Raw genomic sequence first — 27,953 nt, 5'->3', positions numbered from 1 at the left:
TCTAATCAAGAGCAGTGAGTGATCATTTGTTTGACATTAAACAGTGTAAAGGTTACTGCCCCTTTAAGACCTAATGCAGGGATGCGTTGTCTTTCTCGACTCTTTACAGTTCACTTAAGGCATGTATTGAGAGTTGACGATACTCGCGGCAGATTAGATTTGCTGCCGCTAGGGTGCATCTAGATTTCTAGGCTACGTCTGTTCATTCATTCTTGTCAAAGTTACACGCTGAATTGACAACACACTGACGTCAGACGCACATCTGCTTACAAACCAATCAATGTTAAGATGCAGCCCACATAGATGATAACAACAGGACGTCAGTGCATCATGTAAACTTCTTTAGTGCGCTTGCATAACTGCAATGTGAAAGCAAACCAAAACTAACCAAATGGATACAATGTATCAAAAAACAAACTTTGGTTCGGACCTTGGTGTGGACTTTCAGGTGTGAAAATGCCTAAGTCCCACTTTACATACACATAATTCCAATGTTAATACTGTAGATGATTGATATTCCTCTGGTGAGAAGTTGAGCATGGAATAGTCATCTATTTATCTTGCAATGTCTTTGTTAATGTCTCAAGAAGCCTGAACTTTGCTCCTATGAATAAGCTAAATCCCCATGGGATGGTAGATTTAGGTTTAATATCAACTGAAACTCATGGTAAAGGGTGGTTTTGAACATAGCTGACCATTAAGATCCTTGAATTCAACAGGTCCAGGCACTGAACCCATCAAAAGACGGAAGATTCTAGCCAATTTAGACTACAAAGAAAATACACGTAATTCTAAATCTCCATGCTGAGAAACAACGATGTCCTTCTTGAGAAAGATCAGCCCATTGGTAAAGAACATGTTTCTCTCAGAGAGGGATGTTTTATCCTTACGGGCGGCAGAGATTGAAGCTGAAATACAACAGGTGAGGTATTACTTTGACGATAATGTCATCTTTTATTTTTGTATAATAGATTCTGGAGCAAAACATATGTCTTAAATCTTAAAGTCTTAAATTTGGCAGATGATAACATGGATGGGTTGTGTGACACACCCATATTTGTGGAAAAAACCTTTTTAATCAAAATTGTATTGTTCGACTTTGACATTTTTATATATTTTGCCTTATAGGAACTTGATAATCTATTCAAAGTCTGGATCCTGAGTTAAAACGGTTTCACTGATTTACTCAGCTGACTGGATTCCATTTTTAAAGCTCTAATACTCTAATTGTATGGTTACACAGGGCAACATATGGTTCCTTTTATGACAATTGTTTTTTATTTTAGGGTAAGAGAAAAAACTATAAAGAGGTGATTGATTTGTCTTCTGGAGATCTCCACAGAGGAGGAATAAAGCCCATCACCTTTGTTCGTCAAGTAAGTAGTAGCCTAGCGTTCTACCAGTCAAATTCTATGGAGAACGGACATGATTGGAAAAATATGATTTTTCTTAACCCATACCTATAAGAGAAATGAGGGTCAGTGTTTTTGTGTGCTATTTTTCAGGTCCTTGCTGCGTGCCTCTATCCAGCACTTTTGGAGGATGACAGTCTGCCATTAGATGTTAAACAAAGGGCAGATGTTCTCCTTGGACAATGTGATGGTGGAAGTGTAGGTGAGCACAGTGGCAAAATTGCTGTTTTTATACATTTAAGTGACTTCACGGTAAAACGTTTTACAAATAAATAATGTTAAAGTTGTGAGAGTTGAGGATTATAGTGATAAGAAAAGTGCTACGGTCACTCTTCAAATGTTCATTGTCAAATGTCACGACTTCAAGGGATCAGCTAAATGTAAGCTTTCAGTGAGTTGATTTTTTTTTTATAGAGTGGACTGAAAAGTCTGCTCAAATGTTAATTGACCTATCGGTTAGCCCCTCCTCTCGCAGATAAGCCAATGGAAGTTGAGCATTAGTTGCATGGGGACCAGAACTAACAAATCTTTAGGTTTCAGCACAATAGAGAAACGTGATGATCCGAAGCTTTCATTGGTTTTATGGTGTTTATGCTTAAAAAAATGGTAAAGTGATGAACTTGGGGTACTTGTAACACTGATTCCAGGTATTCTGAGAGGATGGGCAATAAAATGTTTTTATTCACATGGTTAATCCAGTGATGTGGGTGTAGTAACCTGGTTCACTAAACCCCAATCCCAATGAAGACGAAAACTTTCACTTTCTGGTTGTTGGGAAATTAAAGTTAGTGAGTCCATGCTAACATACAAACTTAAATAGATAACTGTTCTCACGTAATCTACAATGTAACTCTAGGTCAAAAACTAAAAAAGAAAGATTATTCAGTGCTAATTATTATTAATAATTTCAGTGCCTTTTTCATATTAAACTGGTTAAATGTAAATTAATTTAAAGCTGCTGTCCGTAACTTTTTTGTGTTCAAGATTTAAAAAAATTATACAATGAGAATGTACAACATGAATCCATTTTCCAAACTGTGTTTTTGTCTTACCCTGAATCATTATGGTACACTTATAATAAGTATTCATATTGGGACTATTTCAGGCCAGACTGGTAGGTACCGCTGCAGAGGAGCACAGGACCTGCGTGATCCGCCATAGACATAAACAGAGAGAAGTAGCTCCGGCTGCAATGTTCTTCTGCAAGATGCATGCAGTTCTGTTTATTAACCACTAGAGTGCAAAAAGTTACGGACTGCAGCTTTAATCTTAACCTGCAGTGTTGATGAACAGTGTTGATCCTGGATGTTGTCATCTGCAATCGTGATGACCGTAACATGAGGCTTCTCCTGCTTGCATTGTTATCTGTGAATTCTCGCTTCCAAATTAATCTTGTTCCCAACCATATTTATTTTAAAATATTTTATATATCCCTTCATGGCATATTAAAGTCCCACTTGAATGCTCCTTGATAAGAGGTGGTCCTTCTGTGTCCAAAATGTTTAAAAAACATCTTGGGAAGGTTTTCACATTGACAACCGTCATTGTAAGACAGTTAGCAACTCCATTTGTTTGTCCGAGCTAGCAACAGTAACTAAGGGGGGTGGGGCATACCGATCGGTCAATTGAAGTATATGAATGGCAGGAGTTGAATACTTTCATATGTACGTGATTATCATATTGTGCTAATCTCTTCAGGCTCATATTCAGATTCGTGTGGAATCACCCAAATCAGACACTGCTTGTCAAACTTCATTACCAGGAGAGATGGAGGAGTTCCTTCCTCACCCAACAACATATTCATCACGTCTGGGTCACAGATGGCTCTCATGGTGTTTAGTCAACAAAAATAATTTATCTTCAGACTTTTTATATTATTTAAAAGCAAATGCATAAACATACATGCACTTTTCTTTGATAATGTTAAATTGGACGTGATAGATGTTAAGTCACTTCATTCCAGTAAAAAATTTTTTTTTGCAGCTTATGCTGAAACTGCTGATTCAGCGCGAGGGCTCACGTCAGACTGGTGTGCTCATAGCTGTGCCCACCTACTCTACATTTATCCTGGCTCTGGTGGACCAGGGAGCTGCCATCATACCGTACCATTTGTGTGAGGAGCAGGGCTGGACACTGCAGGTGGAGGAGCTTCGTAGAGCGCTTTATGCAGGTAGAAAGACTTGCAATCCAGTAGCGCTTTATATCTGCAACCCAGGGAATCCTACAGGTACAGTAATGAATGTTAGAAATCTGTGCCATCTGGTAACCAAAAGTTTAGAAAAGAAGAACAGGATTATGAATGGATGAATGTTGCTTTGATAATCAGGTCATATACAGAGTAGGAAGTCCATAGAAGAAGTGATTCGGTTTGCTGCAGAAGAAAGGCTCTTCCTTCTGGTTGATGAGGTGAGTTTTTCTCAAGTAATGTAATACTTTCTTTTGCTAAAAAGTATTTAAGCCACCAATTGTGCAAATTCTCCCACTTAAAAAGATGAGAAAGGCCTGTCATTTTCATCATAGGTACACTTCAACCATGAGAGACAGAATGAGAAAATAAATCCAGAAAATAACAAAAACATTTTTTTTTGTGTGCAAATTATGGTGGAAAAATTCTTTGGTCAATAACAAAAGTTCATCTCAATACTTTGTTATATACCCTTTGTTGGCAATGACAGAGGTCAAATGTTTTCTGTAAGTCTTCACAAGGTTTTTACACACTGTTGCTGGTATTTTTGGCCCTTTCCTCCATGCAGATCTCCTCTAGAGCAGTGATGTTTGGGGCTGTCGCTGGGCAACACAGATGTTCTATGTGGTTGAGATCTGGAGACTGGCTAGGCCAGGACCTTGAAATGCTTCTTACGAAGCCACTCCTTCGTTGCCTAGGGAGTGTGTTTGGATCATTGTCATGCTAAAAGACCTAGTCACGTTTCATCTTCAATGCCCTTGCTGTTGGAGGGAGGTTTTTATTCAAAATCTCACGATACATGGCCCCATTCATTCTTTCCTTTACAAAGGTCAGTCATCCTGGTCCCTTTGCAGAAAAACAGCCCAAAACCATGATGTTTCCACCCCATGCTTCACAGTAGGTATCATGCTACTAAACACGACAAGTTGAGTTTTTACCAAAAAGTTCTATTTTGGTTTCATCCATTTCAAGCCAGACCCACATCAAAATGTTTGGTCTGGAAACTCACCATTGACAGGGCTCAATCTGAGGGGCGGGATAAAGGGTTGTCTTTCAAACTCCCTCTGCACGCTATTGGATAGTGCTACAACCAACCAGAGCAACGAAGGTGAAGCGAAACTAGTTAACAGATTAAACTTTTGCCGTATCTGGTCGGCAAAACTCCGAACACATCTTCCCTTTTTAAGAATGACTTCAGTGCCGTTCTTTGTTCTTTTCTGAGATAAAAGCTTAACTCCAAGTCTTCCAGAAAGGTCAAAGCACGGTCAAAACTGATTTCGAAAGACCGCCGTTCGCCAGCTTCTGTGTTTCTGTTTATTAGTAGCATGCAAGCGCAATTTGACCGTCATTATGTTAAGCCCCGCCCACCGACTCTATACACGATGTGATTGGGCTAACCAGAGTTTGGTTTTTACAGCTTAAACGTGTATTGAGAGTTGCTAGACGATACTCGCGGCAGATTAGTTTTGCTGCCGCTAGGGTGCGTCTAGATTTCTAGGCTAACATTCTCCCAATCCTCTTCTGGATCATCCAAATGGTCTCTAGCAAACTTCAGACAGGCCCGGACATGTACTGACTTAAGCACAGGGACACGTCTGGTACTACACGATTTCAGTCCCTGGAGGCGTAGTGTGTTACTAATGGTAGCCTGTTTTACTTTGGTACTCTCTGCAGGTCATTCGCTAGGTCCCCTGTGTGGTTCTGGGATTTTTGCTCACCATTCTTGTGATCATTTTGACACCACGGTGTGAGCTCTTGTGTGGAGCCCCAGATTGAGGGAGATTATCAGTTTTCTTGTACGTCTTCCATTTTCTAATAATTGCTCCCACAGTTGATTTCTTCACACCAAGCTGCTTACCTATTGCAGATCCAGTCTTCCCAACCTGGTGCAGTTCTATAATTTTGTTTCTTGTGTCCTTTGACAGCTCTTTGGTCAAGCTCATAGTGGAGTTTGGAGTCTGACTGTTTGAAGTTGTGGACAGGTGTCTTTTATACTGATAAAAAGTTCAAAACAGATGCCATTAATAGAGGTAACAAGCAGAGGACAGAGTAGCCTCTTAAAGAAGAAGTTACAGGTCTGTGAGAGCCAGAAATCTTGCTTTTTTTGTAGGTGACCAAATACTCCACCATAATTTTCAAATAAACTCTTTAAAAATCAGACAATGTGATTTTCAGGATTTTTTTCTCATTCTGTCTCTCATAGTTAAAGTGTACATATGAGGAAAATTACAGGCCTCTCTCATTTTTTTAAGTGGGAGAACTTGCACTATTGGTGACTGACTAAATACTTTTTTTGCCCCACTTTACAAACCACAAACGAAGCAGTGCTTGCTTACCGTTTTAAATATCAATCATACTGATCACTTTATTCTTCATTCCTGTCAGCTCATTTATATCAAAATATTTGTGCATTTGAATGTTAAGGCAAGATGATATAAAATTATAGCCTTCTGTCTGTACAGTCTTGACTTCTTTGCTTGCTTTCATCATTTTCACTTTAAATAAAACCGTTCGCTTTTATTCTTGTGCACTGCCTCATTCGCTAAGTTGAACAGCCAATCAGACTTCTCTCTCTCGCTGACGGGCAGACGCCAATTCAGCATACTGAATTGGCCCAAAAAGAGCCATCAGTGAAAAAGAACCAATAATGTAGAACGCACCAAAAATAAATAAACCACCGACTCTTAAAACGGCCCGACATTGCCCAATGTCTGATCATTGTCTTGGTGTGTCCCGACCTTTAGAGATAAACTCTGTAGAAAAGTGGCGCTGCGGGAACAGGATTCGACACCTTTGCTTTTGAATCCTCCATTGACATGATTGTATGCCCGCCCAATTGTCCTAATGGAGGCTCACAATTGGTGGGTGAAGGTTCCTTGTGTGTTCAATCTTTTCAGTTAGACAAATAGGAATTTAATTTTTTTATGACTCCATTTTTATTATGACCTTAAATTTATGTTAGAATGCCAATTGATTATTTGGTAATTTATATTTAATAGTTTAACTACACATTTAATTAATCTGTTTAATTTTTTTTTTTTAATTATACCTGTTCATAATCTACTAGAGATAGTTAATAATTCCAGAGTAAGTCTGAATAAGTCAGTGTAACAATTTACTATTAGTCAGGTAAATGTATCATGTCAATTACATAATCAATTCTGAGATAGTCCATACATAACATCAAAATGCTCTGAAGTACAAAATAAAATATGGATACTTGACTTCTATAAATTACATAACATTACAGGCTGACCGATATAAAGGATTGAGCCCCGACATCTTTGCAACATCTCAAATACCAGACCAAGACAGAAACCTCTTTCAAATGCAAATGTGTTGACAATGGGATTTTACATTAATCACTGTTCTGTAGACCTTTATTGATGGCAGGAGGTAGAGAAAAGGCCAAAGACACCCATTACACATTAAACAAAATATCTCTAAACTCTTAAAACCTTTATTATCTTTTAGTTTACTTCTTTGGAGACTTTGTACCAGTCGCACTGAGACATTTCAAACAATATCAAACATGTATAATACTGTATGTTGACGCTAAATGCATGAGTGAGTTCAGATGCTTATATCCTTTTATTTTCTCAGTCCTTGATCCTCAATAAGACATTACGGCATTTGCTAGTTTATTTCCAGCCTTTGATGATCATGAGCTGTATTTTTTTTCAGGTTTATCAGAGCTGTGTGTATGAAGAAGATACTGAGTTTGAATCCTACAAGAAGGTGTTATCAGAAATGGACTCTACTATTTCCAGCACTGTGGAACTGGCCTCCTTCAATTCTGCTTCCAAGGGCTACATGGGAGAGTAAGTAACATGTTGTGCTTTTGAGTATATTCTTCCTTGACCTCTCTATAAATATGATTACAATGTAGCAATCCTTATATTAAAATTACTTAGGATACAACTAATAATAACAATGAGAGTGGGCCAATGAGTCTGACAGTGTGTCTATTTTTGTTACCAATTTTTGTATCCAGGTGTGGGCTTCGTGGTGGCTACGTGGAGCTGGTGAATCTTGACCCTGCAGTGAAGGAATACTGTCGTAAACTTTTTCGGTCCAGCCCACCTGTTCTTGGACAAATTGCACTTGATCTCATGACTGATCTTCCAAAACCTGGGGATCCTTCATTCCCCACCTTCTCTGAGGTTGGTATGTTCTATTTCAGTACTTAACCTATACAGAAAAATTTCATACACAGTACTTTATATGTTGGGCACCCACTTTGATTTGAGGTGTGAGGTTAATATTTTATAACCGAACGTTGTTATTGAGTTGTGAGCCCAACTGACAAGAGGTATCACCAGAAGGTATGAAAACCAAGGCGGAATCAGATGGACAAACAGACCAGGCAACACTGGAGGACCAAGAGGCCTATGCAAATCTGCAGTGATGAGTGGCTGAGGTGAAGCTAGGGTGCAAGAGGACTTAGAGGAAGCCGGTGGTAACGAGGACTGAGGTTAAGCTGGAGGGAAGGAGTCCAATGAAGCCAAAAATGTGGAGGAACGAGGTGCCGCTGAAGGCCCAGAAGTCTGTGGCAGAGGTAGAGTGATGACTGACTAAGGTGTAGATGGAGGGTTGAGGAAACCCGGTAGAGCCAGATAGGGATGATCCCAGGTGGAGCCAAGGTGACTAGTCGATGGGCTGATGTGGAGTAAAGCTTGGAACATACTCTGCAAGAACAAAGAAATTTGTTTGTTTTCTTGAGGTGGCAAGAACAAGAACAAAGTTTATTCTCTTCAGTGCATTCCATACTTCACGAGAAAAGCAGGTGCTGATCATCTGCGTTTCTCTGCATTAACCCCACCCACCTTAAATGTATGACCAATCACATAATAGTTCTCGGACACCCGCAAGAAAAAAGTGCTCAGGCGATGTGTCAAGCTGTGAGAACTCCCAAACCAGGGCTGTGAGAACAAAACGACGTCATTTAGTTCTCGCAGCCCTGGGAGCGAGAACTTTTTTCTCTGTTCTTGCAGAGTATGTTGTAGCCTCTATGGGCATGGAGGCCTAAGGTGGAACCAGGGATTATTTCACCAAAGTGGAGTTGAGGACCGTGAGGCCCAAGGTGTTGCCACATAGCTGGGCTGAACGGGCTAAGGAGAAGATGAAGAAGACTTAGGGCTTGGCTGAACCAACAGAGACGAGGAGACTTGGTGCTGGATTGAACAAGTGGAGGAGGAAGGTCAGTCTGAGGGTCCTCTGAGGGTCCTCTGCAGGCATAAAAGTTAAAACTACAATGCTCTGACTTTTAAAAAATACGCTCCTCACTCCATTCAAAGTCATGCCACTCCTCACTCCGCTTCCACTCTGCTCACATACTCTGGTCTGCGGTGGGCTCAGACTCAAGATCTACAGTGAATCTGGGTTTGAGTTCTGGCTTTACGCCGTCCACTGAAGGATTTGCGGTAGGGATGGCTGGAATAGGCATATAGATTGTGGAAAAGGCTTTCTCTCTTGCTTCCATGGTGAGAGGAGAACCAGTTATCCATGCAGCATAATTATGTTGTATTGGAGCAGGGATCATCTGGACCCCCATGGGCATGAGGTGGAGGAGGTGGTGGCACAGTTTTAGATAGTCCTCTACAAAATCCTTTCAGTGGCTGTCCTCCCTGATATAAGGACAGCAGTTGGTCTTCAGAGCGGATGGTGTCTGGTGCTGACATAATCCATTTTGCAATCCCTTTGACCTTTTACTGAGTTCATGTTCACAAAGATGTAATGTTCAGGTTCACAAAGATGAAGAAGGAAAGTGTGGCTGATCAAATAGCAGCAGTAATTTAATAAACAAGCCAAAAGAAAGTAATTCAATCAGAGAAAAATGCAACAAAAGTGTGCATAGCACAACCAACACTAGATAAAGTACACTGAGCAGAAATAAATTTGCCCACATCTGTATGTCACGTTTATTTGTTGTTTTAATTTAATTGATATATATAATCAATGAAATTAAATTAAAACAACAATTGAACGTGACACAGATGTGGGCAAATTTGCTGGTACCCTTACAGCTCATTAAAAAAAAATCTTCATTCCTTCTGAAAACTGATTTTTAAACTAACTGTTCTGCTTAATTAGTATCACATGTCTTCGATATTGTAATCAGTCATTCAGCCTATTTAATTTGAGAAAAGCAGCCACTCAGATGTTTGGTATCATTGTGTGGACTATACTGAACATGGACCAGATAAAGCAAATGAGAGAGTTGTGTGAGGAGATTATAAAGAAAATCATAGGCAAGCATGTTAACGGTGAAGGCTATTAGACCATCTCCCAGCAGCTTGATCTTCCTGCAAATATCATTAAAAAGTTTAATGGAACTATAACCTCCCTAGATATGCTCGCGAGAGGAAAATCATCCCCAGACTGAACAGAAAGGATAGCTTGAATGGTAGACAAAGAGCTGAGGAAAACTGGTAAAGAGATACAAGCTGAACTCCAAGGTCAGGGTACTTCAGTGTCTAAATGCGCTGCCTGTTGTTTTCTGAGCAACAGTGGGCTTCATGGACGAACACCCACTCTTAAATACAAGCCCCAATGCTTCTGGGAGATTGTCCTTTGGCCAGACGAGAGACAAATTGAGCTTTTTAGCCAGGCACATCAGCTCTATGTTTACAAATGGATACATTAAGATTTCAAAGAAAACACAACACCTAATATGAAACATGGAGGAGGCTTGGTTATGGCTTGGGGCTGCTTTGCTGCTTCTGGCACAGGGTGCATTTAATTTGTGCCGGGCACAATTAAATCTCAATGAGTCAAGTCAACCTTTATTTATATAGCACTTTATACAATCTAGATTGTTTCAAAGAAGCTTTGCAGTAATAAACAGAAAATAAATGATGCAAACAGAGTTAAATTCTGCAGCAAAGCAGCTCTAAAAAGAAAATAGCATCATTGTTAAAGGGGTACTATAGCCCTGGGAAGGTGAATCTGTATTTAAACTGGGTCATTAATGTAGTAGAAATGTGAAATTATTTTTGAATTTGGTGCCTTCAAGACTGAGAAAAGACAGAAAATGTATTTTTGTCTCATGGGGATGAAAGACAACAATACCCAGAATGCTTTGCTGCCCTGTGAGGCCACTTCCGCTACTGGATTACTGTGACTGGATCACTTTTCCCATCGCGTTTCTTTTCATAAAATCAGTTCAGTTGGAGAACAGACAGTACAATTAAATACTGAACGTGTCTGTTCAATATAATGAGTGAGTTGCCGAGCGAGTGTCACAGCACACTAACGCTGCAGGAGTCAGATTCACCGCCATGAATGAGCTCTCGTGATTAGAGCTGAGGTAATCGTGACCGCGCTCGCGGCATACATTCACAGCGGGTGTTCAGTCTGGCACGTTTTTTCAGTTCATGCCTTTGGAAGCTTAAAGGGTAACTAAACCCTAGAACAACTTTTTTTAGTTAATGATCTGCAAGAATGGAGCTTTATTATTATTGTTCATTGAGTCGAGTAAATGTTTTGACAGTTGGGTTTAAAGTGTTTAAATTCTATAATATATGGTGTAAAAACGTCTTAGTGCTGCCCTCTTAAGGTTGAACGGTGGCTACTGCAGTTGAATTTTCCTATTGGACGTTATGGTACTTCGTTACGTAGGTTTGTACTTCCAACGGCTCACTATCCACGCCCCTGGCACGAGCTCACCACGCCCTGAGAAATGTTTTCCGTGATCACATGATGAGAATGGCTTCAGTCCAGTATGAGCGCTCATGTTAAATGAAGTAGAAACATTATGAATGAAACTTTCTCTTCACTTGCGTTCAACATCCTAATTAAGAAAATACAGATATATAATGCAGTTGTAAGTACATGTTAAGCTTTTCTTCTGATAGTTTTGCCACCTGTCATGTCTACAGATAATTTTCATACCTCAGACGCTTTCAGACAAACCCTGACACGCAAATGGTTGCCGTGGTAACGAACAACAAATCCGTGACGTGCTAGACTGCGGGCGTATGTAGTCTAACTTTTATTTAATGCATGAGGAATATTTAATATGAGGAAATATGTTGTAATAGGCTATTAGGTTTGAACTTATTGGTCCTGTGATTTTTTTTAGTGGCATTCAGTATAAGGATATGGCTGTTCAGGGTTCATAGATTAGTTAGTGATCTCATTCTCTCTTGCGCTGCTGCTTCGCTAGCATGAATGAATGAATCAATGAAAGCATCGTATGCATCAGGAGTTAAAGCAGTTTGAGCCAACAAACTCTGTGTCTACAGACATTTCACCCTCCTCCACTTCAGGTGAAGGTGGTGGAGAGAAGTCCTCTACTTTAGATGACCGCTCTGTTGCAAAACTACTGTCCTCACTCCAGTCACTATCAATCTTTGCGAGTCTGACAACTGTCAAACAAGTTGTCACTACGGGTCTCAGGTGCACGCCCCCCGCTCAGCGCCGCCCTCGTCTCGTCCCCTCTGTCTCCGCTGGGCTCTGCCCACTTTTGCAGCATTTTTCAAATATTGCCAGAGGGCGGAGTTAGGCTGTGAACAGGGGTTTAGTTACCCTTTAACTTTCAACGGAATTAATTTGAGAAGTTGAAACACTTACTTTGCTCCGCATAGCTCTGTTTACATGAATGCCCGCGGCTGCGAGCTAAATGCTGTGAGTGCGATCCCGTTCCCCATGCGCGGGTTGAAAACATGCGGAAATGGCTCCCTCTGCTGGCTATAATTTTTAGCCTTTGGCCAAAAAATCCTCTAATGATGCAAATATCGTCATTTTGCATCATTGAGGAATTTTTCTAGAACTACAAATTATCATAAATTGCATAAATCTCTTGTCTCAGGGGGATAAGAGGGGTGAAGCACAATCATTTGAATATACTCCAGGGTTTCTACTGATACAAAGCCGTATGCTAATCGCTGAAGTAACCCTTTAAGTTGAAGTCACTTCAGTTCAATAACTCTTAAGTGAATAAATTTTGAAATTAGTTAAAATCAGTTATAAAGCAGTACTGCAGAAAACAGTTATGTAATCATCCCGCTCATTTCAGTTCTCATCCGATACGGTCAGTGCAGTCAAATAAAAAATATATTACTGAATATAAAGTGTACCCAACTAAGCAAGCCAGAGGAAACAGTGGCAAGGAACCCAAACTTGCCACAGTCAGGGGTGCAGTGTTCTTCTAGCTAAACAAATGAACATGTTGGTATTATGATTCCAGGCTGCATCACAAGTCAGATTGTGGAGTGATATCAATCAGAGTATTCCATCCAATTATTACCACCCAGGATTTGTAGCTGGCCATAGGGGTCTGTGCAGAGGACTTGTCTGGTTCCTGTGGTTTTTGCTGAGGATCTGTGCCAAATTCTGTTTAGTTTAACAGGGGGATCTGTCGCTTAGGTTTGTCTCTTGTCATGGTTTCTGGTGACATCCAGGGCTGCATTGTGGTCGTGTCTGTGGTCTTGTGTCTTAATACTACCAAGGCATTCTAGAGCGAAATGTACTGCGGAGCATCAGAAAGCTCTAAACGTCTCAGTCGCAAATCATGGGTCCGCCCAACAGGATAATGACCCAAAACATACAGCTAAAAGCATCCCAGAATGCTGCCTGCGGGGCTCAAAAGCCCATGGCTTCTGCAAGCGGTTTTTGCTCCAGCTCTCTCCAACATCCTTGATGTGGTCTGTCAAAAATATATATGTAAAAGCAATTATCTGTCTATCACAAGTTCTTGATTTTTTTATTTGACTAAATTATTATTATTTTTATTTTTCTCAGGAGGTCCAGTCCATTAAAAATGTGATAAGTAAAAATGCATGTCGGATTCAGGAGGTCTTTGCTGAGCTAACGGGGATCAGCTGCCAGCCACTGAAGGCAGGATTTTTTGTCTTCCCTTGTCTAAACTTACCTCCAAGGGCAATAAAATGGGCTAAGGTGAGAATCTGTGTATTACACCAATCTGTAAATGACAATTAATTAAAAGTACTACTGTTATTGAATAATAATAACACTCACCAGAGGACATGTATACATCACCAATCCGTATAATAGCCATTTCAAATCCTGGAAACAGCTGCCTATCTCACTATTCAGCAAAAAAATTAGTGGCAACCCTACAAAATGATGATTTTTGATTTGTAAAATATCAGGTTTACAGAAAGAATTTCATTGAATTGCTCATAAATGTTATACAAACAAATCTTACCTCCTTCTAAATCACAATTGAAAGCCCAACACAATCTGACTAAACTATTAACATAAACAGTTTAGTACTTTTCAATGAGACAATGAAAATAATTAGTTATCATTCAGAGTGAAAAAGTAACCCTCTGTTTTAACAACTTCTCCAAAAGCTTACTGAGGCCAAAACTACACTGCACACCAACACCAAAGCTTAATTTCAACTGTGAAGCATGAAGAGAGCATCGTCAGCACAGCACCGAAGCGGTGTCTGAAGTAATCCAAAGTAATCCAATCCACCTTTATTTATTAAGCATCTTTATTTAAAAACAACACTTTTGACCAAAGTGCTGAACACAATTCACAAAGCATGATCAAAACATCAAAACAACAAATAGCAATAAAGCAAATACAACAATAACACAATAAAAAAGTCAACCCTAAGACTGATCCAAAAGCCAGAGAAAATAAATACGTTTTGAGACGGGATTTAAAAACAGGGAGAGACTCAGCCAGTCTACAGGTCCTTCTCAAAAAATTAGCATATGTGATAAAAGTTCATTATTTTCCATAATGTAATGATAAAAATTAAACTTTCATATATTTTAGATTCATTGCACACCAACTGAAATATTTCAGGTCTTTTATTGTTTTAATACTGATGATTTTGGCATACAGCTCATGAAAAACCAAAATTCTCAAAAAATTTGCATATTTCATCCGACCAATAAAAGAAAAGTGTTTTTAATACAAAAAAAGTGAACCTTCAAATAATTTTGTTCAGTTATGCACTCAATACTTGGTCAGGAATCCTTTTGCAGAAATGACTGCGTCAATGCAGCGTGGCATGGAGGCAATCAGCCTGTGGCACTGCTGAGGTGTTATGGAGGCCCAGGATGCTTCGATAGCGGCCTTAAAGGGGGGTGAAATGCTGTTTCATGAACACTAATGTCGGTTATAGTCCGTGCCACGCTCTACTTCATTCCTCCACTTTGACATTAAGCGACTTCAACGCTTCAGCACAGCATTCCGGGAAGGCAGCGCTGCATTTGAACCAATTTGAACGCAGAAATGCTTTAGTCGCATCGCAAAGTGGATCTTCACACTCCAAGAAGTGTGTTTTTGACAGAGCCGTCCCAGCTATAAAGGTTCGGTCCTGCTTTGGAAGCAGCCGGTAAGTAAAACTGCTTCAAATGTCTGTGCTGTTGCTTATCGTCGCGTATGTAAACATCAGTAAACGACACGATCGCGTGCTTCGTCATTCAAATGCGCTAATGGACTTCATTGCTGTTCTCTGTATAACGTTACACTAGTCTGACGTGCAAAACCGTTTTGCTTGCTACTAAGGTTTGGTTGCATACAATAGTCCATAAACCGAATCATGTCCTCATAAACTGAGAGTAAAGACAAATGTTGACAGGTCACTAAATACAGTACATACCACAGAGACGGACGTCCTGCTGTTGCTGTTTCTATTTCAGCCTCCGAATGATCCTGGATCATATATCTATTAGCTGAGATCGATAGCGATGGGCTTCTCCACGCTTGAGGACGTCACCGCTTTGCGCTCGTTATTCTTTAGCTCCTCCCACACGATACGCCTCCAGGCGCTCGTTTTTTTCCGGAAAGACTCGATACAGCCCATATTTCTTTTATAAATATAATAAAACTAAAGACTTTTCGGAGATATGAAGGATGCAATACTACTCTATAGGTACTCAAGATTGACATGAGATTGACTGAAACTGAGTGTCCCCCCCCCTTTAATGTTTGGCCCCACTTTATATCAGGTGGCCTTAAGTACTATGTACTTACATCAAAAAATAAGTACAATGTACTTACTGTGTTCAAATTGTATTGCAAAACACGTTTGCTGATATTGAGATGGATACGGGTAGAGTTAGGTGTGTTGGAAGTCGGGAAGTGTCAACAGTATATTTACCAATGTAACTACAGAAATTAATTACAGACGTAATTACATGCAGGTATTTTTAAAATGTAAGTACAATGAAAAATCATGTATGTTCACAATAAGTGCATTGTATCAAATTATTAATTAAAATGTTAGTACATAGTAGTTAGGGCCACCTAATATAAAGTGGTTCCAAATGTTCCCCTCTGTCCTAGCTGTTAGCCAGTCATAACGGTCATAGTTACCCTCAGTGAAGTGCCACACAAATCCTTTACCGGCCTTGGTCAGCCCATCCAGCTTAGGGTGTAGGTCTTCCTTTTGAAAAGATCTCTTTCTTCTCTACAAACGATAGCTTCGAAAAAAGCAGGCAAAGAATCGCTAAGAAGTGTGAAAGCAGAAGCCATAGCTTATTCACTTAAGCCCCTTTCACACTGCACGTCGGACCCGCAATATTCCCGGAACATTGCCGGGTCGCCTTCTGTGTGAAAGCAACCACGTCCCGGGATTGATTACCGAATTCGACCCGGGTCGGGGACCTAGTAATATTGTGGTATTTGACCCGGGACGAGCGCTGTGTGAACAAAAGCCGAAACTAATGCCGCAACGTGTACGTAGTTATCGTGCGACTCCTAGAGCTTGTTTTTTCAATAATACAACCCTGCCGTGCCAGGAGAGCTAGTCGGTGTTTTAAACGCAGAGAGTGTTCGTATACAAAAGAAACTAAAATTAAACAAGCAGAAACGTGCACAAACTGGACACAAGTCGAGACCACGGAGCTCCTTACTATCCGCGCTGAATCTGAGATTGCTCGCCATTATACGTCACATCAGGATGTCACGTGTCAACTCGACCCGGGACCGTTAAGCACTGTGTGTGAAAGCGCACATATTATGGTATTTCGCTGGCAGTGTGAATGGACCAAATCTAGCGGCCCGGGAAAAAAAGCCGGGTCGCATTATCCGTGTATTTGCCGGAATCGCAGTATGAAAGGGGCTTTAGATTGCTCACAACCTGCCAAAAGTTCAGACGTCATTGGGGTGGAAGTAGCACTGACACATCGCTGGGCCCCTGGGGTGTTGTCACTACACAACAAAATTTGATTGACTAATGTCCAAAGTTATGAAAAATTGGAAAATAGCAGCTTCAATGGAAGGCTAGCAATACTACTAGTGCTGGTCCAAAGAGCGGAGATGCGTTTTTAGATGATTACATGGAAAATCCACCTCAGTTATTATCCAGCTGGTAATAATAAAATACAATTACCAGTAAAGAACCTCCATTTGTGTAAAACGCTCAAGTAAACCAACCAACTGAAGGATGGCTGGAAAAAAAGTTTATTTTAGACCTAATTTTCTGCTCATGCCATTTAAACCAGATTGTGCAAGTGTAATAAGAAGCTAAAGAAAACATTAGGTGGATGTTGTTGCTGCTAAAAGAGGATCTACTACACATTTTTCCTTTTAAGTGAACTGCCCAAGAGACACACCGTTGTACCCCAAAGGTACAATTTTTTCATAACATTTTTATCATAATCATTTCAAGGGTTACTTAATCCAGCTTACGATGTAAATTATTAATCATTGACTTCAATGATAATTTGAGAAGCACAACTGTTTATGTGTTATTAGTTTAATCATCATAAGATCAGATCAAAGATCATAAGATAGAAAGAATTGACACAGAAATTCCAAACTGTTCAGACCTTTTCTTGCAACTGTACGTTAACTTCCATGTCAATGAGAAATTGTATTTAGACATAATGTGCCATCAAATTTCTGCCCTCAGCCAGTCAGCATTTCAATGATTTATTTACATCTATTCATTTAGCAGATGCTTTCATCCAAAATGAGTTAGAAATGAGAAGGCAGAATGGTATTTTCCTCCATTCCCAAAGCGATCAGTGAATGTACTGCTTACAAATCAAAATGCAAGGATTTCTGATCAAGTCTGTTTGTCTCTATATATGACGTAATGCAAAAATGATAATGAAGTGAGACTTTAACAGTGTTGGAAGATGTCTCGATACACATGATCAATTGGATAATCTTCAGTCATGCCATAAACTCTGAATAACTAATTAACCAGAAATCTCTTTAGGCAAAACAAAAATGGCAGTATCCTTAATGTAATTGTTTTCTACAATTAAAGTTGTTTTCTCTTTGTAGAAAAAACAGATTGAACCAGACATGCTGTACTGTTTGCATTTGCTAGAGGAAACGGGTCTGCATGTGAGGCCGGGCTGTGAATTTGGACAAAGAAAGGACAGCCATCACTTCAGGTTTTTGCACTGCCATTGTTGCATGAGTGAATGGATAAAAAACAACTTAAATCATACTATGAATGTGTCACTTATTATTCTAACAGATTTGGTTGTTTTCAAAATTACAGCCAGCTATACTAACCATAAGACATTAAAATAAACTGTAAACTTTATCTTAATTGTAAGCATCTTTTGAGTTCCCCATTGATTGTCTGTAAAAAACAAATTCTCAATTGTTTCTCAGGCTTTTTGTGGCAAGTCAAGAGGACATCATGGAAGATGCTCTACAAAGACTGAAGACATTCCACACGCAATTCATGAAGGAGTTTTCTTAGTGTCATTTTATCTGCTTTTGTCAGATTATTTATGAGATTTGTTTGAAAGTAAACTGAAAATAGTTCAAATTAAACTCTTTATTTCCCTCAAAATTGTATGTTAAGCGGTTACATGAATATTGATCGTTTAATAAATTCAGATATTTGATTATTGTAATTGTATACTTTAGATTGGAATCTGTGATGTTACGCCTGATAACAACTTTTGTTCCGATACTATGTTGCCAGGCAGGTTTGAAAAATGCACCATCCCTGAGGGATGAACTTAAGTGTGTGCTCACTTAATAAATAACCAGAAATTACAGCAAGTCTTTGTCCCGTGGTATTTATAACATAACATGGTGTCAGAAATAGGGATTGGCGAACACCAGAGAGTGTGTAAAACCACCAGAGAGATCAGACACATGGTGAGTGAGACCCGAGTGCAGGAGTATGGGGGTATTATTGTTGCCTTATTCCAAACAAATATAACAAATATCAATATACTGAGAGCCACAAATATATGAAGAAGTTTCACAAAAATGAATTAGATTCACAAATAAATAAAATTACATTTGTGAATAACAAAAAAATCCACAAATATATTTTTATGTCACAAACACACATCTCTGCCTTGCATAAGTTGCATTCATTTGTGAATCGCTTCCTGTGCATTTGTTGATGGCTTCCTCTACATTTGTGGCTCTCTTCTTGCACATTAAATCGCGTGGAAACATTTCTAGCGTCTTGACTCAAACAAATCCACAAATAGGACTCCACACACCATCTACTTAAGCCAATCAGATAACGGCCATATTGTGCTGACCAATCGTAGCATGTCCTCGCTCCAACCAATCACGTTTTGGCCAGTGCCATTGAAAAACAGAGTTACGACCACTGAAAAAGCCATAGAAACAGGAGGGCTATGCGCAAATCTATGTAAAAACAGGTCGAAAAGACTTTGTAGCAACTCATAATGTAATAACTGCACATAATGTAATAAGTATTACATTATTATATATATGTTCATAATGTCATGTCAATTCAACTTTATTTATATAGTGCGTTTACAATAACGATTGTTTCAAAGCAGGTTCAGTGTTAAACACAGTGTTAAAATTTGATTTGGCTGTACAGTCGCTGAGGTTATCACTATTTTTTCAATTTATCATATAGTGACGATGTAGGCAGATCAGTGATATAGTTGATACAGTTAATTTAGTAATTAATTGTATTTGGATATTTAGTTGAAAACTTGGATCGAAATTTTTGTGGTGTTCCCAACTGAGCAAGTTAAGCTCAATGTAATCATTTTTACATTGAGAAAATTATTACATTATAAACTTACCAAAAACATGTAAGTTTTATTATTGTAATAGTTGTTAAAACAATTTTATTTCCTTGGGCCTATAGTACATTTTTAAAAATAAGTCTTAAACTACCTGCGAAATGCAACATTTAAATATTATTATTATTAGTAATATATGTATGTATATATATATATATAATATATATATATATATATATATATATATATATATATATATATATATATATATATATATATATATATATATATATATATGTATATATATATGTAATATATATATGTAATATATTAAACAAAGTATTTTTTTTTTACAGTACATTTCAAAAATAGCAATGTTTTGTTTGTTAATAATAATAAGAAAATATTTAAATCTGTTCCAATTTCACAGGTAGTTTAAGACTTTAAATGGGGGTCAATGGCATTCTCAAGTGAAACGAGTTAAGGCTTGGACCCAGAAACGGTGTTCCTTACGTCACAACAAGCGGATAGCGCCTTTAAAAGAGCTTCTCAAAGTGCTTTACAGTAAAAGAATAATGCAACAATCAAAAAGAAAACCAGACAGAAAAATAAAGTAGGGTAAAATAAACAGGAAACACGCAATGAGTACCACTATTAACAATAAGTTTTTAACTGTTTTAAAAGTTCTAAGAGACTGAGCTTCCCGAATTTCACCCGGAAGTTGGTTCCACAACCTGGGGGCAGCTAGAGAAAAAGCTCTGTCACCCATTGAGTGTAACCGAGTTTGCTGGACAACCAACAAATCCTGCAGAGAAGGTTATGGCCTTGCTTTGAAATAGTCTATTATTTTAAGTACAATAAAAAAACCCATTATTTCAGTATTACATTATGATTTAATTTTTATTGGCCACATTTATTAGTACACAATTACCATTACACACCTGTTAGTAATTGAAAGGTGTGAAGGACGAAAGATAACCAGATCCAAAAATCTCAAATATATTGGCAAAATAAAAAAATAAAATAAAAAAAAGTAGGCAAGAGAGGAATGTTCAAATTCAGAGGAACAGTTCATGTTCAGAAGAAACATTCAAGTTGAAGAACTGTTAATAATAAAGATTGAGAAGATTGGATCAGGTGTGCTCTTTTTTTTGGAAAACGATGCGGCCCAGCCTGACCCAGAGTCTACCTCCAGCGGCCCCTGGGTAATTTGAGTTTGAGACCCCTGCTCTAGTGACTGACGCTAGAGGTTGCAGCTTTTAGCTTCCTTTTTAGAGCGTCCGACTCTCATGCCGGCGGACCAGGGTTCAAGTTTTTTTAATTTTCAGCATTATATCGTATTACAAGGAGAATTTGTTTTACATTTTTTATATTTATTGTGAAGTAAAACTTTGTGACTTTGTTTATTTAAGAAAAAAATCCTGAAAAGAAGTGCACTAAAGAGGAGAGACATTTTTTGTTAACATGCTACTTGAAAAGAGAATTTGTTTTTACATTTTTTTATATTTGTGAAGTAATCATTTTGCTACTTTGTTTATTTAAATAAAACAGAAGTAACCAAAAGTTGTTTCTGAACAAAAGCTTTTGTAGTACTGATTAATAACCCAAAATGCAAATCACAAAAACAAATTAAGTCATGAAAATTCATTTAGATTTAGGTTGAAGACACATCCACCTTAATTATTAAAAAGTATTGGTATCGGTATCGGCGATACTGGCCCTGTATTTACTTGGTATCGGATCGATACCAAATCTAGCGGTATCACACACCTCTACCACACACATACACACACACTCGCGTGTCTCTGCCGTGTGCCACTATGAGGACACACGAACGCATAAACTGTCACTTCATGAGAATTAAACGTTTCGTTTAAGAAAGCTGTCATATGAACACAGACACTCAAAGGTCTTTACTGCAACCTGTCAAAATAAAAGTTTAATTTAACGTGAAGTTTAACATGGAGAAATTGACAGACTATATTAGGCTACTGTTGCAGCCTATACTGTAGATTTAACTACATCTCTATGTAATAATAATACGTCTCTACTAATAATAATAATGCCTAGATGGTTCCTTATTTTTCACTTGATATTTTATGTATAAACGATTAAAACAGCATACAGCCTTTAAATGTTTATATATGATTTACATATATCGATGAATAATTAGGGGTTCAAGCACGAAGTGCTTGAAAACCTATTGTATTTGTGCCGGTTTATTATTCTGCCGTAAAACGCATCGTGCAGACCAAACCATAAGGGCTAGAGACTTGAAACTTGCCCAATAGGTAGTACAAAAATCGAGGAGAGGTTATCAAATTATGAGCCAGATTGGCCCATAGGTGGCGCTATAGCGATCAATTGCGCAAAACTGCTCATAACTCCTAGACCGTCGGCCGTAGCCTCAAGTGCCTTATATCGTTGGAATCCTTGGCTCGAGACGGGCCAGACGCATGCCTCGGATTGGCTCGTGACCTGGGAAAATGTCCGGCTATTTTGGCTTTTTCCAAAAACCTACTTTTGCGAACTAGTCCCTGGTTTTCGGCCAAACCGGGACCAAACCAGTGCAGGCAGATTCTCTGGAGTCTGAATGTCAATAATCATTGAAAAAAAGTGGAAATTTGGGTTCAGGGTTCCTAAGGGCCGCCAAGTTTGAGGTGGGAGGAGCCCCTTTCGACTTAATTGGCTATAGCTCGTCAACGGAACGAGATATTTTCACCAGACTCAGCACAACTATGTAAGAGCTCATTCTGTGGTCACCCGAAAAAGGACGTGGCAACTGGCCTCTTGGTGGCGCTTTAACTGTTAGAAAGGTCAACTACATTATCCTATGCAAAATGACATTTAAATGACTAAAAAATGTCTGTTCTGCGCAGAACTTCACCAGATTAGCTGAGCATGTGCACCCTATTATTGTAAAGCAGCGTGCAAACTTTTATGGAGATCGGGCCGTCGGTAGAGGTATTACAGTTTAAAAGGGAAAAAATTTAAATAAAAAATAAAAATAATTTCCATGATAAATGAGCTGAAAACGCAAAAATCTACCGTGTTCCTCTCTGCCGCCCATGTCAGAACGCTTGATAAAGTTTTTGTAACCAGCAGCTCAAAAATAAGCCGCTGAGACCCTATAGTTTTTTTTTTATAAGCCTTTTTAGGCCCTTTTACGCCTCTGTTATTAGGGGTTCAAGCACGAAGTGCTTGAAAACCTATTGTATTTGTGCCGGTTTATTATTCTGCCGTAAAACGCATCGTGCAGACCAAACCATAAGGGCTAGAGACTTGAAACTTGCCCAATAGGTAGTACAAAAATCGAGGAGAGGTTATCAAATTATGAGCCAGATTGGCCCATAGGTGGCGCTATAGCGATCAATTGCGCAAAACTGCTCATAACTCCTAGACCGTCGGCCGTAGCCTCAAGTGCCTTATATCGTTGGAATCCTTGGCTCGAGACGGACCAGACGCATGCCTCGGATTGGCTCGTGACCTGGGAAAATGTCCGGCTATTTTGGCTTTTTCCAAAAACCTACTTTTGCGAACTAGTCCCTGGTTTTCGGCCAAACCGGGACCAAACCAGTGCAGGCAGATTCTCTGGAGTCTGAATGTCAATAATCATTGAAAAAAAGTGGAAATTTGGGTTCAGGGTTCCTAAGGGCCGCCAAGTTTGAGGTGGGAGGAGCCCCTTTCGACTTAATTGGCTATAGCTCGTCAACGGAACGAGATATTTTCACCAGACTCAGCACAACTATGTAAGAGCTCATTCTGTGGTCACCCGAAAAAGGACGTGGCAACTGGCCTCTTGGTGGCGCTTTAACTGTTAGAAAGGTCAACTACATTATCCTATGCAAAATGACATTTAAATGACTAAAAAATGTCTGTTCTGCGCAGAACTTCACCAGATTAGCTGAGCATGTGCACCCTATTATTGTAAAGCAGCGTGCAAACTTTTATGGAGATCGGGCCGTCGGTAGAGGTATTACAGTTTAAAAGGGAAAAAATTTAAATAAAAAATAAAAATCATTTCCATGATAAATGAGCTGAAAACGCAAAAATCTACCGTGTTCCTCTCTGCCGCCCATGTCAGAACGCTTGATAAAGTTTTTGTAACCAGCAGCTCAAAAATAAGCCGCTGAGACCCTATAGTTTTTTTTTTATAAGCCTTTTTAGGCCCTTTTACGCCTCTGTTATTAGGGGTTCAAGCACGAAGTGCTTGAAAACCTATTGTATTTGTGCCGGTTTATTATTCTGCCGTAAAACGCATCGTGCAGACCAAACCATAAGGGCTAGAGACTTGAAACTTGCCCAATAGGTAGTACAAAAATCGAGGAGAGGTTATCAAATTATGAGCCAGATTGGCCCATAGGTGGCGCTATAGCGATCAATTGCGCAAAACTGCTCATAACTCCTAGACCGTCGGCCGTAGCCTCAAGTGCCTTATATCGTTGGAATCCTTGGCTCGAGACGGGCCAGACGCATGCCTCGGATTGGCTCGTGACCTGGGAAAATGTCCGGCTATTTTGGCTTTTTCCAAAAACCTACTTTTGCGAACTAGTCCCTGGTTTTCGGCCAAACCGGGACCAAACCAGTGCAGGCAGATTCTCTGGAGTCTGAATGTCAATAATCATTGAAAAAAAGTGGAAATTTGGGTTCAGGGTTCCTAAGGGCCGCCAAGTTTGAGGTGGGAGGAGCCCCTTTCGACTTAATTGGCTATAGCTCGTCAACGGAACGAGATATTTTCACCAGACTCAGCACAACTATGTAAGAGCTCATTCTGTGGTCACCCGCAAAAGGACGTGGCAACTGGCCTCTTGGTGGCGCTTTAACTGTTAGAAAGGTCAACTACATTATCCTATGCAAAATGACATTTAAATGACTAAAAAATGTCTGTTCTGCGCAGAACTTCACCAGATTAGCTGAGCATGTGCACCCTATTATTGTAAAGCAGCGTGCAAACTTTTATGGAGATCGGGCCGTCGGTAGAGGTATTACAGTTTAAAAGGGAAAAAATTTAAATAAAAAATAAAAATAATTTCCATGATAAATGAGCTGAAAACGCAAAAATCTACCGTGTTCCTCTCTGCCGCCCATGTCAGAACGCTTGATAAAGTTTTTGTAACCAGCAGCTCAAAAATAAGCCGCTGAGACCCTATAGTTTTTTTTTTATAAGCCTTTTTAGGCCCTTTTACGCCTCTGTTATTAGGGGTTCAAGCACGAAGTGCTTGAAAACCTATTGTATTTGTGCCGGTTTATTATTCTGCCGTAAAACGCATCGTGCAGACCAAACCATAAGGGCTAGAGACTTGAAACTTGCCCAATAGGTAGTACAAAAATCGAGGAGAGGTTATCAATTTATGAGCCAGATTGGCCCATAGGTGGCGCTATAGCGATCAATTGCGCAAAACTGCTCATAACTCCTAGACCGTCGGCCGTAGCCTCAAGTGCCTTATATCGTTGGAATCCTTGGCTCGAGACGGACCAGACGCATGCCTCGGATTGGCTCGTGACCTGGGAAAATGTCCGGCTATTTTGGCTTTTTCCAAAAACCTACTTTTGCGAACTAGTCCCTGGTTTTCGGCCAAACCGGGACCAAACCAGTGCAGGCAGATTCTCTGGAGTCTGAATGTCAATAATCATTGAAAAAAAGTGGAAATTTGGGTTCAGGGTTCCTAAGGGCCGCCAAGTTTGAGGTGGGAGGAGCCCCTTTCGACTTAATTGGCTATAGCTCGTCAACGGAACGAGATATTTTCACCAGACTCAGCACAACTATGTAAGAGCTCATTCTGTGGTCACCCGAAAAAGGACGTGGCAACTGGCCTCTTGGTGGCGCTTTAACTGTTAGAAAGGTCAACTACATTATCCTATGCAAAATGACATTTAAATGACTAAAAAATGTCTGTTCTGCGCAGAACTTCACCAGATTAGCTGAGCATGTGCACCCTATTATTGTAAAGCAGCGTGCAAACTTTTATGGAGATCGGGCCGTCGGTAGAGGTATTACAGTTTAAAAGGGAAAAAATTTAAATAAAAAATAAAAATCATTTCCATGATAAATGAGCTGAAAACGCAAAAATCTACCGTGTTCCTCTCTGCCGCCCATGTCAGAACGCTTGATAAAGTTTTTGTAACCAGCAGCTCAAAAATAAGCCGCTGATACCCTATAGTTTTTTTTTTATAAGCCTTTTTAGGCCCTTTTACGCCTCTGTTATTAGGGGTTCAAGCACGAAGTGCTTGAAAACCTATTGTATTTGTGCCGGTTTATTATTCTGCCGTAAAACGCATCGTGCAGACCAAACCATAAGGGCTAGAGACTTGAAACTTGCCCAATAGGTAGTACAAAAATCGAGGAGAGGTTATCAAATTATGAGCCAGATTGGCCCATAGGTGGCGCTATAGCGATCAATTGCGCAAAACTGCTCATAACTCCTAGACCGTCGGCCGTAGCCTCAAGTGCCTTATATCGTTGGAATCCTTGGCTCGAGACGGGCCAGACGCATGCCTCGGATTGGCTCGTGACCTGGGAAAATGTCCGGCTATTTTGGCTTTTTCCAAAAACCTACTTTTGCGAACTAGTCCCTGGTTTTCGGCCAAACCGGGACCAAACCAGTGCAGGCAGATTCTCTGGAGTCTGAATGTCAATAATCATTGAAAAAAAGTGGAAATTTGGGTTCAGGGTTCCTAAGGGCCGCCAAGTTTGAGGTGGGAGGAGCCCCTTTCGACTTAATTGGCTATAGCTCGTCAACGGAACGAGATATTTTCACCAGACTCAGCACAACTATGTAAGAGCTCATTCTGTGGTCACCCGAAAAAGGACGTGGCAACTGGCCTCTTGGTGGCGCTTTAACTGTTAGAAAGGTCAACTACATTATCCTATGCAAAATGACATTTAAATGACTAAAAAATGTCTGTTCTGCGCAGAACTTCACCAGATTAGCTGAGCATGTGCACCCTATTATTGTAAAGCAGCGTGCAAACTTTTATGGAGATCGGGCCGTCGGTAGAGGTATTACAGTTTAAAAGGGAAAAAATTTAAATAAAAAATAAAAATCATTTCCATGATAAATGAGCTGAAAACGCAAAAATCTACCGTGTTCCTCTCTGCCGCCCATGTCAGAACGCTTGATAAAGTTTTTGTAACCAGCAGCTCAAAAATAAGCCGCTGAGACCCTATAGTTTTTTTTTTATAAGCCTTTTTAGGCCCTTTTACGCCTCTGTTATTAGGGGTTCAAGCACGAAGTGCTTGAAAACCTATTGTATTTGTGCCGGTTTATTATTCTGCCGTAAAACGCATCGTGCAGACCAAACCATAAGGGCTAGAGACTTGAAACTTGCCCAATAGGTAGTACAAAAATCGAGGAGAGGTTATCAAATTATGAGCCAGATTGGCCCATAGGTGGCGCTATAGCGATCAATTGCGCAAAACTGCTCATAACTCCTAGACCGTCGGCCGTAGCCTCAAGTGCCTTATATCGTTGGAATCCTTGGCTCGAGACGGGCCAGACGCATGCCTCGGATTGGCTCGTGACCTGGGAAAATGTCCGGCTATTTTGGCTTTTTCCAAAAACCTACTTTTGCGAACTAGTCCCTGGTTTTCGGCCAAACCGGGACCAAACCAGTGCAGGCAGATTCTCTGGAGTCTGAATGTCAATAATCATTGAAAAAAAGTGGAAATTTGGGTTCAGGGTTCCTAAGGGCCGCCAAGTTTGAGGTGGGAGGAGCCCCTTTCGACTTAATTGGCTATAGCTCGTCAACGGAACGAGATATTTTCACCAGACTCAGCACAACTATGTAAGAGCTCATTCTGTGGTCACCCGCAAAAGGACGTGGCAACTGGCCTCTTGGTGGCGCTTTAACTGTTAGAAAGGTCAACTACATTATCCTATGCAAAATGACATTTAAATGACTAAAAAATGTCTGTTCTGCGCAGAACTTCACCAGATTAGCTGAGCATGTGCACCCTATTATTGTAAAGCAGCGTGCAAACTTTTATGGAGATCGGGCCGTCGGTAGAGGTATTACAGTTTAAAAGGGAAAAAATTTAAATAAAAAATAAAAATCATTTCCATGATAAATGAGCTGAAAACGCAAAAATCTACCGTGTTCCTCTCTGCCGCCCATGTCAGAACGCTTGATAAAGTTTTTGTAACCAGCAGCTCAAAAATATGCCGCTGAGACCCTATAGTTTTTTTTTTATAAGCCTTTTTAGGCCCTTTTACGCCTCTGTTATTAGGGGTTCAAGCACGAAGTGCTTGAAAACCTATTGTATTTGTGCCGGTTTATTATTCTGCCGTAAAACGCATCGTGCAGACCAAACCATAAGGGCTAGAGACTTGAAACTTGCCCAATAGGTAGTACAAAAATCGAGGAGAGGTTATCAAATTATGAGCCAGATTGGCCCATAGGTGGCGCTATAGCGATCAATTGCGCAAAACTGCTCAT

General features: G+C 39.8%; 1 protein-coding gene across 1 annotated transcript; it reads left to right on the top strand.

The window, feature by feature from the left end:
* The first annotated feature begins 638 nt into the window (after nt 1-638).
* On the top strand, nt 639-18,558 carry LOC137088830 (alanine aminotransferase 2). The gene is made up of 11 exons (XM_067452183.1): nt 639-922; nt 1,287-1,376; nt 1,506-1,614; nt 3,111-3,244; nt 3,396-3,639; nt 3,739-3,818; nt 7,282-7,418; nt 7,592-7,760; nt 13,342-13,497; nt 17,821-17,933; nt 18,160-18,558. The coding sequence occupies exons 1-11, from the start codon at nt 818-820 to the stop codon at nt 18,248-18,250; spliced, it is 1,428 nt and encodes a 475-aa protein (XP_067308284.1). The 5' UTR covers nt 639-817; the 3' UTR covers nt 18,251-18,558.
* The last annotated feature ends 9,395 nt before the right edge of the window (nt 18,559-27,953 follow it).

The sequence above is a fragment of the Pseudorasbora parva genome, chromosome 9, assembly GCF_024679245.1.
Source record: "Pseudorasbora parva isolate DD20220531a chromosome 9, ASM2467924v1, whole genome shotgun sequence".
In the NCBI taxonomy this organism is placed as follows: domain Eukaryota; kingdom Metazoa; phylum Chordata; class Actinopteri; order Cypriniformes; family Gobionidae; genus Pseudorasbora; species Pseudorasbora parva.
The sequence above is the reverse complement of the archived record's forward strand: the minus strand, read 5'-3'. Positions and strand labels throughout refer to the sequence as shown.

What these genes read in the sequence shown, in the direction of transcription:
- LOC137088830 (XM_067452183.1), top strand. Translation starts at nt 818, where the DNA reads ATGTCCTTCTTGAGAAAGATCAGCCCATTGGTAAAGAACATGTTTCTC. An exon ending in CAACCCAGGGAATCCTACAG is followed by an intron (nt 3,640 to 3,738) that starts GTACAGTAATGA and finishes TTTGATAATCAG; the next exon opens with GTCATATACAGAGTAGGAAG. An exon ending in TCCAAGGGCTACATGGGAGA is followed by an intron (nt 7,419 to 7,591) that starts GTAAGTAACATG and finishes TTTTGTATCCAG; the next exon opens with GTGTGGGCTTCGTGGTGGCT.